General features: G+C 41.1%; 1 protein-coding gene across 1 annotated transcript in view; it reads right to left on the reverse strand.

Moving 5' to 3' along the window:
- Positions 1 to 19,732, reverse strand: part of LOC115619163 (zinc finger RNA-binding protein-like) — a 69,700-nt gene that overhangs the window by 29,748 nt on the left and 20,220 nt on the right. The window contains exons 4-9 of the mRNA XM_030511211.1: positions 17,568 to 17,706; positions 16,438 to 16,656; positions 14,893 to 15,140; positions 13,701 to 13,892; positions 11,387 to 11,675; positions 10,279 to 10,472 (exon numbers count right to left, since the gene is read on the reverse strand). Coding sequence (XP_030367071.1) covers positions 10,279 to 10,472; positions 11,387 to 11,675; positions 13,701 to 13,892; positions 14,893 to 15,140; positions 16,438 to 16,656; positions 17,568 to 17,706 — 1,281 coding nt within the window. The remainder of the gene's footprint in view (positions 1 to 10,278; positions 10,473 to 11,386; positions 11,676 to 13,700; positions 13,893 to 14,892; positions 15,141 to 16,437; positions 16,657 to 17,567; positions 17,707 to 19,732) is intronic.

Raw genomic sequence — 19,732 nt, forward strand, 5'->3', positions numbered from 1 at the left:
AACCAGCATCTGACTTAAAATAATATTAGGTGTGCTGCCATCTTTTTTCAATTTGGAAGCCCATATTTCTTTTTCTATATAGAAAACACTGCTACAGTTTGCTTAGTTTGCTTGTTGAAGATCTGCTCTGGTGAGACCCCACCTGGAGTACTGCATCCAGCTCTGGAGTCCCTCAGTACAGGAAAGACATGGACCTGTTTGGAGAGGGTCCAGAGGAGGGCCACAAAAATGATCAGAGGGATGTAGCACCTCTCCTATGAGGAACGGCTGAGAGAGTTGGGCTTCAGCCTGGAGAAGAGAAGACTCCGGGGAGACCTTATTGCAGCCTTTCAGTTCTTAAAAGGGGCCCATAAGAAAAATGGGGAGAGACTTTTTAGCAGGGCCTATTGCGATAGATAGGACGAGAGGTGATGGTTTTAAACTAAAAGAGGGGAGACTCAGGCTGGATGTGAGGAAAATATTCTTTACAATGAGGGTGGTAAAATATTGGAACAGGTTTCCCAGAGAGGTGGTGGATGCACCATCCCTGGAGACATTCAAGGCCAGGCTGAGTGTGGTTCTGGGCAACCTGATCTAGTTGAAGATATCCCTGCTAATTGCAGGGGGGTTGGACTAGATGACCTTTGAAGGTCCCTTCCAACCCAAACTATTCTATGATCTTTGTGCAGTCCAGAAAAGATTTTTAATTGCTTCTTGAATATTTGGGGGTTTGAAACAGGGAACAAAAATTACTAACAGAAATATGAAAGAATTAATATAGTTATTTTAATAACTAATGTGGAGCAGTGATGGCTAACACCTTACATTTTAGAGCTTGTTCTCAGGGTGTGGACTTTTTGCTCCTGGTGTTTTAATACAATTTAGCGAAATGTAAGTGTTCAGGCTGGACTTTTCCAGGCTAAATATCTACCTAGAATTATACTTTTTTTTTTTTTTTTTTTTTTTTAAGCTATACTATAGCTTAATTTGTGGTGTAGAATTAGGCAGGGAGATCTTAACTCTGATGCCTTAGTGTTTTGGAATGGGGACTTAGAATATGCAAATGGGAAAAAGATGTTTACATGTTTCAGAGTCACAGTTCTGAGTGTACACAGCAATATTAAATGTTGATACCATGAAAGTAGCTGCAGTATTAGTCTTATGTCCAGCTTGCAAAATATCAAAGCAAAACATGCACCTGTCTTGGGAAAACTTCATTTCACTTGGTGAAAGGAGTTTCATACATCAGAACATCAGATAGCAACATAGACAAGGCTAACTTTTGCTGTGGCCTTTGCTCTGGAATGAATTCTGCAGGATTGTGAGTCAGTGTGACCCTTCACTCCGCAGAAAATCAGACTGACATGGAATTGGAGATTAGTGTGGAGAAAGATACATGGTCACAGCTCACTGCTGTCAGTCTTATCTAGGAGGTTTAATATCATAGTGGTATTTCATAATATGTGGCACTTTTCCTGATACTAATGCATCAGGAAGACTAGTATTTTCCATCATTAATGTCAGTAGAAATTAGTTGTCATTCAAAGATTTGAGTCAAAGGTGTTTTACAAAACATACTTTTCTCATGCACTGTAGTACAATAATTGTGTGTAAAGAATTAATTCTCTTGATCTTGAGGTTCTTTAGGTAAGATGTGGAAGATGAGAGCAAGCTAGGTATACAGTGGGGTGTAAAACTTCTGAATAGAAGCAAGCTTATTTGGGAGGAGGAAGCAAAGAGCATAGGGAAATGGGGGATATGCATGTAGCAGTTTAGGGCAGGCAGGGAGAGACAAAAAGCATTAGGTAAGGTGCTGGAAACGACCTTCTGTAGTTGACTGAAACATACATCTACAGAACAATTGAGTGTGACATGTAGACTGTAAACTGGCTGTGGCTGGGATAGCAAAAACACAGTGAAACAAATACGAGCCAGATGATGAGTATTGAAGAATGCGTGTTGTTCCTAGAAAATAGAAATTAAAGTGAGCTCGGTGGGGAAGCACTGTTACTATTATGATCGGCTAAAGAAATCGGTGTGGTATGAATTAAATATATTCTTTTTTAAAATCTCTGACAGAAGAGGTATTATTAGAGCAATACAGCAGAGTAAGATTTGAAGCTGCCAAGTCCTTTGCCTGTAACTTCTTAAATCAAAGAACGGCGTTTATTTTGATAGTAAGCTAAAACACTGTAAGAATTGTAATATGAAGTTACCTTGAATTGAATGATCACAAACTGGGTTTGCTTTAAGTAAATGTTGGTCTAGAACTCATTTGCTTTTGAAACTGAATCCTTCATAAACTAAGGAAAAAAATTCTTGACAGCAAGGGTGCTCAGACGCTGGAACATGTTGTCTAGAGCAGTCTTGCAATCTCCATTCTTGGAGATGACTGGAACCTGACTGGACTTGCAGTCCCGAGAAACCTAATGTAACTTCAAAATAAGCTGTGCTTTGAGCACAGGGTTAGAACAGATGACCTCCAAATCTTTGTTTCAGCCTAAATTATTCTGTGATTTTTATTTTTTTAAGCTCTGCCTAGTTAGTAAAGGCAGTTGAATTGTGTATCTTTTCATATGAAGAGCACTAGAATTCCTTGAACTCAAAGATGCTAATCATAGAATCAACTAGGTTGGAAAAGACCTTTAAGATCATCAAGTCCAACCATTACTCCAGGACTGCCAAGTCCACCACTAAACCATGTCACTAAGGGCCTCATCTACACGGGGTTTTTTTGAACACTTCCAGGGATGGTGATTCTACCACTTCCCTGGGCAGCCTGTTCCAATGCCTGACTACCCTTTTGGTGAAGAAATTTTTCCTAATATCCAGTCTAAACCTCCCCTGGTGCAGCTTGAGGCTGTTTCCTCTTGTCCTGTTGCTTGGGAGAAGAGACCAGCCACCTCCTCACTCCATCCTCCTTTCAGGTAGTTGTAGAGAGTGATAAGGTCCCCCCGAGCCTTCTCTTCTTCAGACTAAACAACCCCAGTTCCTTCAGCTGTTCCTCATAAAACTTGTGCTCTGGGCCCTTCACCAGCTTCGTTGCCCTTCTCTGGACCCACTCCAGCACCTCAAATGTCTGTCTTGTAGTGAGGGGCCCAGAACTGAACACAGTTATTTGAGGTGCAGCCTCACCAGTACCGACTACAGGGGCTTATTACTTCCCTGGCCCTGCTGGCCACACTATTTCTGATACAAGCCAGGATGCTGTTGGCCGCCTTGGCTGCCTGGGCACACTGCTGGCTCATCTTCAGCCAGCCGTCAATCAGCACCCCCAGGCCCTTTTCCACCAGGCAGCTTTCCAGCCACTCTTCCCCAAGCCTGTAGCATTGCATGGGGTTGTTGTGGCCCAAGTGCAGGACCTGGCACTTCGCCTTGTTGAATCTCATACTATTGTCCACAGCCCATTGATCCAGCCTGTCCAGATCCCTCTGCAGAGCCTTCCTACTCTCCAGCAGATCAACACTCCTGCCCAACTTGGTGTCGTCTGCAAATTTACTGAGGGTGCACTCGATCCCCTCATCCACATGATCAATAAAGATATTAAACAACACTGGTCCTAACACCGAGCCCTGAGGGACGCCACTAGTGACTGGTCCCCAACTAGATGTGACACCATTCACCACCACTCTTTGGGCTCGGCCATCTAGCCGGTTTTTAACCCAGAGAAGAATACACCCATCCAGAGGCCACGAGCAGCCAGTTTCTCCAGGAGAATGCTGTGAGAGACAGCGTCAAATGCTTTACTATAGCCCAAATAGATGATGTCCACAGCCTTTCCCTCATCAACCAGGCGGGTCACCTTGTTGTAGAAGGAGATCAGGTTGGTCAAGCAGGACCTGCCCTTCATGAACCCATACTGACTGGGCCTGGCCCTCCCCTCTGGTTTTCCTGCATATGCTGTGTGATCATACTTAGGATAATCTGCTCCATGACCCTCCCCGGCACTGAGGTCAGGCTGACAGGCCTGTAGTTTCTGGGGTCTTCCTTCCTGCCCTTTTTGTGGAGAGGCGTCACATTGTCCAACCTCCAATTCTCTGGGACCTGCCCACTAGACCAGGACTGCTGATAAATGATGGAGAGTGGCTTAGCAAGCTCCTCTGCCAGCTCCTTCCGCACTCTTGGGTGGAACCCATCCGGCCCCATAGACTTGTGTACGTCTAAGGGAAACAGGAGGTCACTAACCATTTTCTCTTGGATTATGGGGACTTCCATCAGCTCCCCATCTCTGCCATTCAGCTCAGGGGACTGAGTACCCTGAGGATGGCTGGTGTGACTATTAAAGACTGAGGCAAAGGTGGCGTTAAGTACCTCAGCTTTTTCCTCATCCTTGGTGACTAGGTTTCCCCGGTATCCAGTAAAGGATGGAGGTTTCCCTTGGTCCCCCTTTTACTGCTAATGTATTTGTAAAAATATGGTTTATTCTCTTTTATGGTGGTGGCCAGATTTAGTTCCAGCTATGCCTTAGAAATGAGAAAATTTTCTTCCTACATAATCTAACAACATCCTTGTACTCCTAGTGGGTTGACAGTCCCTTCTTCCACAGGTGATAGATTCTCTCTTTTTTTTTTTTTTTTTTTTTCCCTGAGTTCCAGCAATATCTCCCTGTTCAGCCAGGCTGGTCTCTTCCCCGACGGTTTGATTTTTGGCACATGGGGACCGCCTGCTCCTGCACCTTGAAGATTTCATTCTTGAAGAGTGTCCAGCCTTCCTGGACCCCTTTGTCCTTCAGTAATGTTTCCCGGGGAATCCTGCCAACCAGCATCCTAAACAGGCCAAAGTCAGCCCTCTCGAAGCCTAACGTGGTGGTTTTGCTGATCTTCTTCCTGACTTCTCTAAGGATTAAAAATTCAATCATTTCGTGATCACTTTGCCCAAGACGGCCTCCAACCATCACATCACCCACCAGTCCTTCTCTGTTTGTGAACAGCCAATCTAGCCAGGCGTCTTCCCTAGTTGGCTCACTCGCCAGCTGGGTCAGGAAGTTATCTTCCACACCCTCTAAGAACCTCCTGGATTGTTTCTTCTCTGCTGTATTGTACTTCCAGCAGACATCTCGTAGGTTGAAGTCCCCTGTGAGAACAAAGGCTAGCGATCGTGAAACTTCTCCCAGTTGCTTGAAGAACACTTCATCCGTAGCTTCATCCTGGCTAGGTGGTCTATAAGAGACTCCTACCAGGATATCTGCTTGGTTGGCCTTCCCCCTGATCCTCACCCACAAACATTCAACCTTCTCACAACATTAAGTTCCAGGCAGTCGAGGCACTCCCTGACATACAACACAACCCCACCACCTTTCTTTCCTTGCCTATCCCTTCTGAAGAGCCTGTAGCCATCCATTGCAGCGCTCCAATCATGCAAATCATCCCAAGGATATTAGAATTTATTTTGGGAAAGAGAAGAATTGACCTACAAAAAAACCCTGGCGAAGTTACCAGGTCAATCAGTTAGCTTCTCTGTCTGCTTGTAATTTGGTTCAACTTTTTCCCACTGTGTTGCAGGATTAAGTTTAACTGAATTACTTTCTTTGTTGTGGTCAAGAACTCACATGTGGTTTGTTACCATAGCTCAGCTGACATACTGCATTTTATTGCTGCTCTAGCAACTTTATCAGGTGCCTAAGTCTTTTGGAGTTTTATTTATTGGGACTAAGTTGAAATACTTGGTGTGGTGCAGTATAGAAAATTATTACTTAAGGTAGAAGTTAGTAGAAGAATTGTAGAGAAGGAGCTGGTAGAGGTGGTTCTCTCCCTCTCATCCTCTCATTCCTCCCCCCCCCCGCTTCCATACATATAATTTATGCGGGTTCTGGCACTCAGCAGACTGTTTTTGTGAGCTCCAATATTTCTAACATTTCTACCATGTTAGAAAATCAGCCTAGCAAAAAAACCCCCAAAACCTCATAGTTTTCTGCTCGATTGAGTTAAATCAGTGCACTGAATAGCTTGACAAGTAGCAGAACTAGCACTAGGGATGAAATAGGATGGCGTAGCTAGGTTTGGTATATTGGAGGAGGGAAGAACGAGAGTGGAGATAGGATGGAGCAAGACTTTTCCTTGTTGGCAGTATTAAACTGTTGATGTGTTCAAGTGCAGTCAGAGTTAAATAGTCTGCTGCCCATTTTCTGAATTTAATGTCTTTTTAGTAGATACATATGATAATGTGAATTACCTCAGAACTTTTGAATGTTTTACACTTCTGTACCATTAGATATGTAGATAATGCAGCCTAATTTTATAGATTGTCATTCACTTTTACCATTATAAAATAGTCTTCCTGATTTTTTTTGCTGGAGTCTGATTTCTCACCTTAAACTGACAAAACAGAGAAAACTGCCTATATACATCAAGTAGGACGAATCGTTTCAAGCAGTGGTGGGAGCTACATGAGAGTGGTTCAGGTCTTTTCCTTCCGCTGTTATGCTAAGAAGATGAAAATAAAATGAAACATAATTGTGAGTACAGCTCACAACTGAATTAAATTTGGATGGAATGCAAGTGGTCTTTTAAGCAATCAGGGGCCTAAGATGGGAAGAAGGTGGAGTCCAGGCATGTAAGTCCAATAATATTTTCTCAGTATGTTTCTGCTGTAAGATTATTTTTTTTTAATATATTGAAGTTAATGGGTTCTGCTGTAATTAAAATGACAAAATCAGTTTTTCTTAAAAAAAGTAATAAAATTACTAAACACGAGGGAGTTATGGAAGTGCCTTTTGCAAAAATATTAGTATCTATAGTTAAAAGGTGCTTTGTTTCTGGTAGTTATGTCAAAGAGAATATCACAGTCTTTAGGAAAAAAATACTGCAACTTCTCGTTCCTTTTGGTTTTGAGCGTAACCATGCTGCAATTCCACTTTGCCACCGAGTATCTTTGCTTCAAGTGAGATTTCATTTTTCTATTTTCTTCTAAAAAGTAGGGGATACTACCTCCTTGATAAGCATGGAATTGGTTTTGAATTATCTTTTAATAGTGCTATGGAGATGTGAAACCCTGTAGGGCTGATGGGGTCTGCCTGACAAAGAAGGGGAAGAGCATCTTTGGTCAGACACTTGCCAGGCTGGTGAAAGCAGCTTTAAACTAGAATCGTTGGGGGAGGAGAGCACTGATCCATCCCAACCCTACCAGTCAGATGCCAGCACCTGTAATGAATGCTCAGAGCAATGCAGAGCTACTTCGGCCGCTCCAGCCAATGAGTCGGCTTTATTCGGAGCTCGGCTCAGATGCCTCTACACAAACACACGTAGTATGGGGAATAAACAAGAGGAATTAGAGATGCGTGCACATCTACAGGGATATGACATCATTGGCATCACGGAAACATGGTGGGATGGCTCCTATGACTGGAGTGTTGGAATGGAAGGTTATAGGCTTTTTAGGAAAGACAGACTGGGCAGACAGGGAGGGGGCCCTTTATGTCAATGACTGGCTTGAGAGTATGGAACTCTGCCTGGGGATGGATGATGAGCTGACCGAGAGCTTGTGGGTCAAGATTAAAGTCAGGGCAGCGACAGGGGACATTACTGTGGGGGTCTGCAACAGGCCACCTGATCAGGAGGACTCTGTGGATGAAGACCTCTATAGGCAGATAGGAGCAGCCTCACGCTCGCAAGCCCTTACCCTCACGGGGGACTTCAACCACCCCGATATCTGTTGGAGGGACGGCACGGCACAAGCAATTCAGTAGGTTCCTTGATTGTGTGGAAGACAACTTCCTCTTGCAAGTGATAGAGGAGCCAACAAGGAGAGGTGCCATACTTGACCTCGTGCTCACCAACAGGGAGGGGCTGGTGGGGAATGTGATGCTCCAAGGCAGCCTTGGCTGCAGTGATCACAAGATGGTGGAGTTCAAGGTCCTCAGGGCAGTGAGAAGGGCACGGAGAAAGCTCACTGCCCTGGACTTCAAGAGAGCAGACTTCGACCTCTTCAGGAACCTGCTCAGTAAGGTTCCATGGGATAAAGCCCTAGAGGGCAGGGGAGCCCAAGATTATAGAGATTCTTAAATATTATTGAAAAGCATTGCAGGAAGTGCAGTAAAAATTTCAGAATAATCACTCAATCCCCCAGCCCAAAATGCTGGCTAATATTCAAGGATCACCTGCTCCAAGCTCAGGAGCGATGCGTCCTGACAAGAAGGAAATGGGGCAAGAAGGCCAGGGGGCCCCCATGGATGGATAAGGAGCTGCTGAGAAAATTCAGAAGGAAAAAAGCAGCTTATAGAAGGTGGAAGCAAAGACAGGCGGCCCGGAAAGAATACAGGGAGATTGTCCAGTAATCTAGGGACCAGGTCAGGAAAGCTAAGGCCCAGATAGAATTGAGTCTGGCCAGGGATATGAAAGATAATAGGAAGGGCTTCTATAGGTATGTAGCAAACAATAGACAGACTGGGAACAATATGGGCCCTCTCCGGAAGCTATCAGGAGAACTGGTTACCCTGGATTTGGAGAAGGCTGAGGTTCTCCATGACTTCTTTGCCTCAGTCTTCACTGGCAAGTGCTCTGACCACGCCGCTCAAGTCTTGCAAGGCAGATGCAGGGACTGTGAGAAAGAAGACCTTAGGCCTACTGTAGGAGAGGATCAGGTTCGAGATCATCTTAGGAACCTGAATGTGCACAAGTCCATGGGACCTGATGAAATCCATCTCTGGGTCCTGAGGGAGCCAGCGAATGAAGTTACTAAGCCACTATCCATCATATTTGAAAAATCATGGCAGTCAGGTGAAGTGACTAAAAAAAGGAAAATATAACCCCCCTTTTCAAGAAGGGGAAAATGGAAGACCTGGGGAACTACAGAGCAATCAGTCTCACCTCTGTGCCTGGCAGGATCATGGAGCAGATTCTCCTGGAAAGCATGCTAAGACACATGAAAAACAATGAGGTGGGTGGTGACAGCCAACATGACTTCCCTAAGGGCAAATCATGCCTGACCAATTTGGTGGCCTTCTACGATGGAGCTACAGAACTGATGGATAGGGGCAGAGCAACTGACATTGTCTACCTGGACTTGTGCAAAGCGTTTGACACTGTCCCACACATGACATCCTTGTCTCTAAACTGAAGAGACACAAATTTGATGGATGTACCACCCGGTGGATAAAGAATTGGCTGGATGGCCACATGCAGAGAGTTGTGGTCAATGGTTCAGTGTCCACATGGAGGTGGGTAACGAGTGGTGTCCCTCAGGGATCGGTGTTGGAAATGATCCTGATCAACATCACTGTCGGCAACATGGACAGTGGGATTGAGTGCGCCCTCAGCAAGTTTGCTGATGACACCAAGCTATGTCGTGTGGTTGACATGCTGGAGGGAAGGGATGCCATTCAGAGGGACCCTGACACACCTGAGAGGCGGGCCAATACAAACCTCATGAAGTTCAACACAGCAAAGTGCAAGGTCCCACACCTGGGTCGGGGCAATCCCAGGCACAGCTACAGGTTGGACAGAGAAGTGATTCAGAGCAGTCCTGCAGAGAAGGACTTGGGGGTATTGGTGGACAAGAAATTTTACATGAGCCGGCAGCACGCGCTCACAGCCCAGAAAGCCAACTGTATCCTGGGCTGCATCAAAAGGAGTGTGACCAGCAGGTCAAAGGAGGTGATCCTGCCCCTCTACTCTGCTCTTGTGAGACCTCACTTGGAGTATTGTGTACAGTTCTGGTGTCCTCAACATAAGAAAGACATGGAGCTGTTGGAGCAAGTCCAGAGGAGGGCAATGAGGATGATAAGGGGACTGGAGCACCTCCCATACGAAGACAGGCTAAGAAAGGTGGGGCTGTTCAGCCTGGAGAAGAGAAGGCTGCATGGAGACCTCATAGCAGCCTTCCAGTATCTGAAGGGGGCCTATAAGGATGCTGGAGAGGGACTCTTCATCAGGGACTGTAGTGGTAGGACAAGGGGTAATGGCTTCAAACTTAAACAGGGGAAGTTCAGGTTAGATATAAGGAAGAAGTTTACTCTGAGGGTGGTGAGGCACTGGAACATGTTGCCCAAGGAAGTTGTGAATGCTCCATCCCTGGCAGTGTTCAAGGCCAGGTTGGACAGGGCCTTGGGGTGACATGGTCTAGTGGGAGGTGTCCCTGCGGATGGCAGGGGTGTTAGAACTAGATGATCTTAAGGGTCCTTTCCAAACCTAACCATTCTGATAGTCCTGGGCAACTGGCTCTAGGTGGCCCTGCTTGAGTGGGATTGGACCCCCAGATGACCTCCAGAGGTCCCTTCTGACCTCAACCATTCTCTGAGTATTTCATGTTGAATAAATTTTCACTAAAATAGTTAAAAAGTAATCTACATTTTCATATCAATACCTCCTCCACATAGTCATGGCCCACTGGCTGGACATCACTTTGCAAGGTAGCAAGAGTCGTGGGAGTCACTGGTTCAGCTACTGTGTCTCGTTTTATTTCCTGTGTTTGTACTATTGCAGCAGTAGTTGTTTTAACACTTTCAGCTGATTTCATTTCTTCCAGTTTACTTCCTGTTGTCTGAAGCTTATTACCACCTACAAATCAGAAAAGTTAAATCATTAACTTTCATATAATGTGAATATGATTGCACATGATGTGCAAACTGAAGACTTTATTTGCAAGTGTCTATGTTCTGCCCAAAGCATTATCAGTCTTTTAAAATTAGTTAAAACGCAAACATATTTTAAATACAAGATTTTTAAAAAAGGTTTAACAGAAGTTATTTAAAACAAACATTTTTCTTGCTAAAATAAAAAACTGTTTATATAGTTGTATTTTTCATCATTCGTTTTCATGCTTTTTCATGATAGACAGGACTGAATTGGAATAACTCAGCAAATATTTTAATATTTTGGTTTTATTTTTGTCATCATATTTTATATTTTTTTCGTAAATGGATCCAAAAAAGTACTCAAAACCTTATACTGTTTGTACTAACAAAGGTATTATACTCAGTTTTACAACTGTATAGGTCTTTCCTTATTACTGAACAACTGCTTCCTATTTCTAAATGTATGTCATGCTTATTTCAAAAGTTTCCACTGTTAGATTACCAGTATTACAAGGATGTTTCAGTTGCCCAGTTATCAACTGCCAACCTACTGCAGGTTTCCTTAACAGCCCAGGCTAAACTGAAATTAGGACCAACTGGACTATCAACTGCAATACTTCAACAGCTACTACATAAGAAACCAAAGGTGGGAGGCTTCTTATGAAGGTGGAAGAAGCCTCCAAGAGGTCAGATGGAGGCAACAGGGCAGAAAACACCATAAATTGTGAAGCAAACTTTTATATACATTCTTATTTTCACCTATCAGTAACTCTCTTAAACACAACAGTTACCATGCCTAAATTAACTAAATACATTTGTATTTGTTGTGGCACTAAAATCTTAAAAAATATATAGAACAGGTTAGGTTTCACAATAAAGACTGACTTCTATACTTGCCAACAAAGTTTATTTTCGGTGTAGATATTTTCTTTACAGCTATATTAGCAGCAGTTGAAGATGTTTTGCTGTTGGATGTCATGTTAAGTGGTGCGTTTGCCACAAGAGTAAGAATTTTCACTGCAGAGGATGCAACAGAGGAGTTCACAGTACTGCTGTCAGTTGCTATATTTGAAGCAGAGGCAGTTTGTTTAGAAGCAGATGTGGATGTTGAGGAAGTAGCTTGGGTAACCACATTTGGTTCAGCTGAAGGAATGGGTTTGCCAAGTTTTGCGTGCAACTTTACTACCTATAAGAATGAAGAGAAATTCATATGATCTCCCTGGTATAACTATATAAAAAATTAATGAAAAAATAAACTTGTTATAGGTTATGGAAGCTTTAACAGAAAAATTAATATCACAAAAAAAAAAAATCAATATAACTACAAAGTTATTACTGCTAGACATGCCTTTAATACAAACACATGTAACACAATCATGATATGCACACAACTGTATACGTGCACTTCACGGATCTTAGCTTTTTGTTCTTTAAATACGTTCCCCATCAGAATAGACATATTAATGTCACATTGTCCTGGTTTCAGCTGGGATAGAGGTAATTTTCTTCCTAATAGCTGGTGCAGTGCTGTGGTTTGGTTTTAGTCCGAGAACAATGCTGATAACACACCAATGTTTTAGTTGTTGCTCAGTAGCACTTACCCTGATCAAGGACTTTTCAGTCTCTCATGCTCTGCCAGTGAGGAGGGGCAGAAGAAGCCAGGAGGAAGCAGAGACAGGACACCTGACCCAAACTAGCCAAAGGGGTATTCCATACCACAGCACGTCATGCCCAGTATATAAACTGGGGGGAGTTACCCAGAAGGGACTGATCACTGCTCGGGTCAGGCTGGGTATCAGTCATCGGGTGGTGAGCAATTGTATTGTGCAGCACTACTGTTTGGTTTTTTTTCCCTTTTTAGTTTAATATTCTCTCCCCTTGTTATTTCCCTTAGTATTAGTAGCAGTAGTAGTAATATTGTATTGTACTTTATTTTAGTTATTAAACTGTTTTTATCTCAACCCATGGGGTTTATATTCTTTTGATTGTTCTCCCCATCCCACCTGGGGAGGGGGAAGGAGGGGTGAGTGAGTGGCTACATGGTACTTAGTTACCAGCTGGGTTTAAAGCACAACACACATAATACTATAAATTTAAGTTTAAGCAACTCTTCAAAATTACTTTTTTCCAGTAGAACACACAAGATTCTTCAGTGTACCAAAGAAATAGAGTCCTTTGAGATTTCATTTTTACACTGGTGACAAACTAAATTTGCATGAGTTAGTGACTATGAGGAAGAAAAAGCAACCTCCAAATATATAAACATAATATATACTATACTCCATATACCTATGGAGTTACTGGGCACAACCCAAAAAATTAATGGTTCAACTTCATTAATTAAAGAGCACTAGACAATTCTAAATTATAATTTTTGTTCTTTTACTAACAAAAAATAATACTGGGAAAATTGTTTTAAATTTGCTATGAGATTTATTTATTTTAATAGGAATGATGTTATTGGTGACACTTTGTACAGTTTTCTGAAATGCAAAGAGCTATAAAAGCTGAATATTAATATTTTATCTGTTACTGACATTAATATTTCCAGAGTTATGAGGAAAATCTGTAATATCTAAACACGCATTCTACACTGCTATTCCATTTACTATTGTATGGCCAAATTTAAAACACAAGTCACAGGGGTTCACAGTGCAGCCCACCTAACTGCACCCATACAGTAGGGAAAGCATGCTTACCAAAACTCTTCCAAACATACTCATAAAGTCTACTACAAGACATTGTTCCTTGCTCCCATATGCCAATTTTCCTTGCAAAAAATATCAAAAAGAAACACATAATAGTCCTGCCCGTTGGCACTGACTCAACTTACAGTGTTCATACTGAGAGTTTCACAGCACCAGACAAATAAGAATGGTGAGAAAAGCCTTGAAAAGATTTAGGGGGCACAAGCATGCTCCTGCATGTCCTCATTGATGCTTTTCCCCATCTTACTCTATACCTTCTTCCTATGATTTACATACTTTCCCCAATACATCCTCTTCTCATTGATGCCGTGGCAATGTTTTTCCCCCTTTCTCCCAATAAGGCCCTTCTAATAGTGAGCTTAAAGAGAAGTTTGAAACAAAAAGCAGAACCTAAATGTCTTAAAATAATTTGAATTATATTGTTTCTGCATATTTTCTCCTAAGAGGAGAAAAATGATGGTAAGAAATATACAGCTTGTATAACAATAAGAGAAAATTCTTACTTTCTGATGCTTGGCTCCACGGATATGGGCAGCATAAGCATCTGCTCCTGTACAAGACACATCACAAAGCTCACAGTGCAACTGATTCTGAGTTCCACGAGCAGAAGTGCTGCTGTTACTGGTGTTCTGGGAAGCTTTTAGTGATGCTTCTTTTTTTTTGTGTTTCTGGCCTTCTAAGTGTTCTTTATAAGTCTGTTTAAATAAACAATACACACAATAAGCTGGTTTTGTACTGCTTGTTCATCATTCATGTGAATACATGTAATATAGAACATAGCATAAAACACATGCTTTGTATGAGAAATACTTCCTACACTGAACATTTCTTCTGTATGACATGCTCTAAGGCATAAGCAGGCCACTTCTAAGACCAAGAAATTTTCTTCATCACCAGGATTCCACTTTTAGGTAATACAATATGGTCTTTTCTCCTCTGCCTTCTCACTTCCTCAATCAAGTACTGGTCAACTGATATTACCATTGAAAGCTTGATAAGATCAGAAAACTGCATCTCAGGTGCAGTTTCCTGCATTGCACTGAATTAGTCTTGATTTTTAATTTTCCTCAAACTGCAAGACCACAGTTATTAAATGTATTGAGGAACTAAAAAAAAAAAAAAAATTAAAAAGAAAATAGTGCATAAATAAAGCTGTGCTGAAAAGGAAATGCAGAAGTTGGGATTTGTTCCTATACCAACACTGGCAATCTATAGAGCAGACAGGGTGGAAAATAATGAAAAATTTACCTAAAGAGTAGGTGTTTTGCCAAACACACACACAAACACTCTGCATGAATTGATATCTACTTTTTATGCACTTGTACCCACTGTGAAACTAAACTGAGATGCTGGAATATATAAATAAACTTTCAGGCTTACCATTCACAAAGTTTTGAAAAAAGGTATTCTCTAACAAGTTTGCTATGCTAAAAAAGCAAATCAAATTCAAAGTTTAGAATACTTCTGGAGTCCAAACCACAGCTGAAGCTTCTCTGTACAAGCTAAGGGGATGCATCTTTTTGTCTTCTCATAGGACCTCTTTCTATAATAGCACACATTTTCATTTAATGATTCCTTTAGTAAAAGTATAGAAACGTGTCTTTAAAAATTAACAAATATTCTTAAAGGTATAATTTTTTTAGCTGAAATAATTATGACTAAAGTGTATAGTAGAAGTTTACATAATACAAGTACCTGTGGTCCAGCACAGCTGATCTTACAAACATCACAGTAGTGGATCTGGGGTGGTTTGGGAGTTTGCTTTGGTTTCAATTGCTTATTTTGGAATGGTGCCTTTTTAGTAAAGGTGGTCCCAGTCCAAGCAGCTGTTGCAGCAGCAGCAGCTGCTGCTGCTACTGCCTGTTTCTGTTGCTGCTGCTGCTGCTGGTAATAGGATGATGCAGCTGAATACACTGCGGCTTCATAGCTGGAATAAGAGGTACCTCAAAGATCAAAATAAAATAACTGTTACATCACTGTACATCATGTATCAATTACATAATACCCTAATTCCAAGCATGTTGCATGGGGGGGGGGGGGGGAGACACAAATGATTTAAATGATTTATTGAGACCTTGTTAGGCAGTCTGAATTTTTCTTGCTGCTTCACAGTACGCAAATACATAGCATACCACTTGTATAAGAAATATATTTGATTTTAGACACATCTTTGCAGACATGCAGTTATGTTAGGTGTATCAAAGCATCCCTAAAGAATATGTGAAATTTCTTGGAACATCTGGTAAGACCAAGTATGACGTAAAAAGCATTTTAATAAAAAGATTTATTGAAGGCCAATTGAAGTAAGCAGTCTTCCAGAACCATATTTACTGTTCAAGTTCCAAAATGAAAAGAAGGGCAGATATTATGTAGAGGAAGGGGGGAGTTGGGGGTGGGGTGAGAATGAAGACAAAATGGCTAGTGCTATTACATTCTATTACACCGAGTTAAATCGGTTTAGTGCAGAGAAGCTGCTTGACTGCTAAAATCTCTGCAGCACGCCCTGTCTATACACTCCTTGATTTCTAGCATCAAAGTTGAATAAATCAAGGAAACTGGGCTTTCATACCTTTGAGCCAGTTTTCCCATAAACTTTCTAAATCTACTGGTTCAACTATTTAATCCTCTGATGAGACTCTGTTTCAAGGAAGTCTTAAAATCCCTTTTTAAGCAGAAAACAAAATAAAAAAATTCAAGGTAGCTATAATATGCCAGTTGATTAACATCTGGCCATAAGGTTAACATCTTTTCATCTTTAAATACTGTTTGGATTTCTAATGCTTCAAGGAAAGTCTCTTTTTTAGCACCCATTCTCCTGCCATTTTGGGTCAAGACAACCGAAACTTACAGGTTCTATATTGGACTGCTCCTCCCTATCTCTGTACCTGCTGTTTGATGGCAGCATGCTTCCAATTACCCTGGATTATATTTGTGTGGATGTGTTTCCTTATTTTTTCTATCCCACATCTTTTCTCTCCAAACCTTACAGTAAGTCACAAAACACCATGCACATAGCAACACCAATGCTTTGGATATTCTCACATGAAACAAATTAGACACATACAAACATCAAACCTCAAAGATACATCAAAATATTTTGCCATTATTATGATTTAACTGGTTGATACTTCTCGGTAGACTATGATGTAATTGAACACAAACTGCTAAAATTCCAAGTATTTAAATCCTCTCCTGTAACAATTGCAAAGATCCCAGCAACATAATATGCAAAATTCTTACCGGAGTAAGTAACTGCTGTTGTACTGTATGTTCCACTTTGAGTATAGGATGGAACCACAGTAGCTGCAGCTGCTACTGGCTGCACAGTAGAGGATACTGGATATATAGGAAACGTAGTTGTTGCTGGACTTGGGGTTGCGGGTTTTATAGCTGTCACTTGTCGCGTTTGCTGGGCTTGCGTATACTGAGTTGCCCCTTGGCTATATCCTGCTTTTGGAGCTAATTAGGATAGAAAATAGAATGTACAAACATTGATATGCTTTAGTTGAATGAAATGCAAACCATATTAAGTGGAACAGGCTGCCCAGGGAAGTGGTGAAGTCACCATCCGTCTACATCACAAGGCATGTAGATGAGGCCCTCAGTGACATGGTTTAGTGGTGGCCTTGGCAGTGCTGGGGAACGGTTGGACTTGATGATCTTAAAGGTCTTTTCCAACCTGGTTCATTCTATGATTCTATGATTCTATATGCTGGGGAATAAACATATAAGTGGTTTTTGGGTTTTGCCACCTTTGGTTTTTTTTACAGTAATGGTTGTGTATCACCTACCATATATCACACAACTGTTTAATCATGTCACAGCTCACACTAGTAAGCCTCAGATTTATTTATTTTTAACTGTGCTGCCATGTTTTTAAACAACATTCTCATTCAATGGTTTTACTAGAGTACACATTTAACCAAATTAAATCTAAGCTTTCCTATTATTCCTAATTATAGTAACAAAAGTAAATAGGATTTATGCTTTGTAGCACTGATGATACCAATAAAGTACTACATATGTTAAGTAACTAAAGAATTTTTTTTAAAAAGTCTAACCAAGTTATCATCTGAACCCACCACTGAGTTTTTGAACCTACTTCAGAAAAAAAAAAATACCTACAAGTATGTTTTGAGTGTATATAATAACAATACAAACCTCAAAGATAGCTACTTGTAGCTATGTTACAATAATGTTCAAGTTCTAGGTGCAGCAAATTTTTCTACACATTGACAGGGATTACATGTCAAAACTTAAAAAAAAAATAATAATCTGGATAATGTGAAATATTCTAAGACATATTTTTAAAGTATTAAAGTAGTACACAGAATGTGTATAATGACAGGAGTTTGAATCATGCCACCCACCTGTCTGGTAGTACGATTCAGCTACTGAAGGTTGAGGCTGGGCAGCCACAGCCACAGCAGTCACTGTTGGTTGTTGATAGTATTGTTTGCTGTCATAAGCTACAGCTGGGGTGGTAGATCGAACATAAGAATAGGAATCCTAAAAATTAAAAAACCAAAAACCAGCAAATTTCTCCTCAAGTATATATCTGGAGTAATAAAAACCATTAGCAGAATCAAAGAATTTTTTTCTATTCTACTAAAGTAGATTAAAAAAAATACGTACAGATACAGCATATACTCATATATGCATTAAATAAATTAAATTTACATTTATAGATACTTCAGGCCTGAAGAAAACCCTGATAGTCTTTTTCAGACTTAATATAGGAATTAACCTCATGCTATTAAATCACTGTCCCTTCCAAATTATTGTTACCAAAAAGCAATTATTCCCATTAGTTTTTCATGACTGTATCAGATTAAATTCCTGTAAAATATGAAGGAAAAAACCAACACACATCCCCACAAACCACAATAAATTCACAAGTTTACAAACATGACCCTTTATTGGCTTTAAAAAATCCTATCATCAACAATACTTTTCTTTTTAGAGTATGAAAGAGATACTTTTAAAGCCTTCCTCACTTTTTGGTGTACTGACTATACCATTGGGGAACCATATCTAGCTTGTAAGGGCAAGGCAAGTATCCCATTCAAAGCCTCCAGATCTCAGATGGCGGCTAGTAAGCTTAGAAGGGGAGGGCTTGGAAGACAATATATGCATGTACATCTATTCTCCCATCCTCACCATATTTATGGTAAAGCGTAAAGAGTTGATCAACTGAGGGGTAGCAAGGCATGAGCTACATTAGCTGAAATGTACTAATGTATACAATTTATTTTTATTTTAAAGAAATATAACAATAAAATCTCTTTTCCATCCAACCTGTGTAAAGCGGAATTATTTTTCTTTAGTTTAGAGGGCTATTTTCTGTCTGAATGCATCTAATAACCAAGTAGTTTAATGACCTCATAATTATGAGTAAACATGCTACTGGAAAGACTCCTACCTTTTGATTCATTACCATATGCAAGAAATTACAAAAGCTGTACAAAGGAATTTATAACATACAGCAAGTATAGTCATTTTAAGCAAACAAAAATACTAATTAGAATCTAGATAATGCCTTGATACGTTTAGGACTAAAAAGTTAAAGAACTGTTACATACTATTTCAATGTCCTGTGTCTCACAGTAAATGTATATTTAAAAGGGGAGATTTAGATTAGATATTAGGAAGAAGTTATTCACTATGAGGGTTGTGAGGCACTGGAACAGGTTGCCCAGAGAAGCTGTGGCTGCCCCATCCCTGGCAGTGTTCAAGGCCAGGTTGGATGGGGCTTGGAGCAACCTGGTCTAGTGGAAGGTGTCCCTGCCTGTGGCAGGGGGTTGGAACTGGATGAGCTTTCAGGTCCCTTCCAACCCAAACCATTCTATGAGCCATGCCCTAAGAGTTTGATAACTCTTGTGCATAAACATACCAGCCTAGAAATATCTATCGAAGACTAACAAATTCTAATGTAGACCAAAAAAACCCCAAACAAAACAAACAAACGAACAAAAAAACCCCTGATAAAAAGACAAACAAAGCTTACATTTCCAATGGGAAACTACCTGGCCATTTAAAACCCCTCATCTTTTTGCATCTGTCTGATTGAAACCAATGGGCTAGGGTTACTGACGTGCATATACACTTGCACTGCGTGAATCTAGACAGGCAGGAAAAACTGCAACTTCTCACTCTTTCTTAAAAACTGAACAGGTGTAAACACTTATATTAGATAAGTCCCAAGATAACCTCTACAGACTGAAATTTTCCGACTGCAAAACTGATGCAGCACTCTGATTTCACAGAATCATTGAGGCTGGAAGGAACCTCTGGAGATCATCTAGTCCACCCCCCTGCCAAGGCAGGGCTACCTGGAGCAGGTTACACAGGAACGTGTCCAGGTGGGTTTGGAATGTCTCCAGAGAGGGAGACTCCACAACCTCCCTGGGCAGCCTGTTCCAGTGCTCTGCCACCTTCAACATAAAGACGTTCTTCCTCATGTTGAGGTGAAACTTCTTGTGTTTTAAGTTTATGGCCGTTGCTCTTCATCCTGTCACTGGGCACCACTAAAAAG

The sequence above is a fragment of the Strigops habroptila genome, chromosome W (genome assembly GCF_004027225.2).
Source record: "Strigops habroptila isolate Jane chromosome W, bStrHab1.2.pri, whole genome shotgun sequence".
NCBI classification, from domain to species: Eukaryota; Metazoa; Chordata; class Aves; order Psittaciformes; family Psittacidae; genus Strigops; species Strigops habroptila.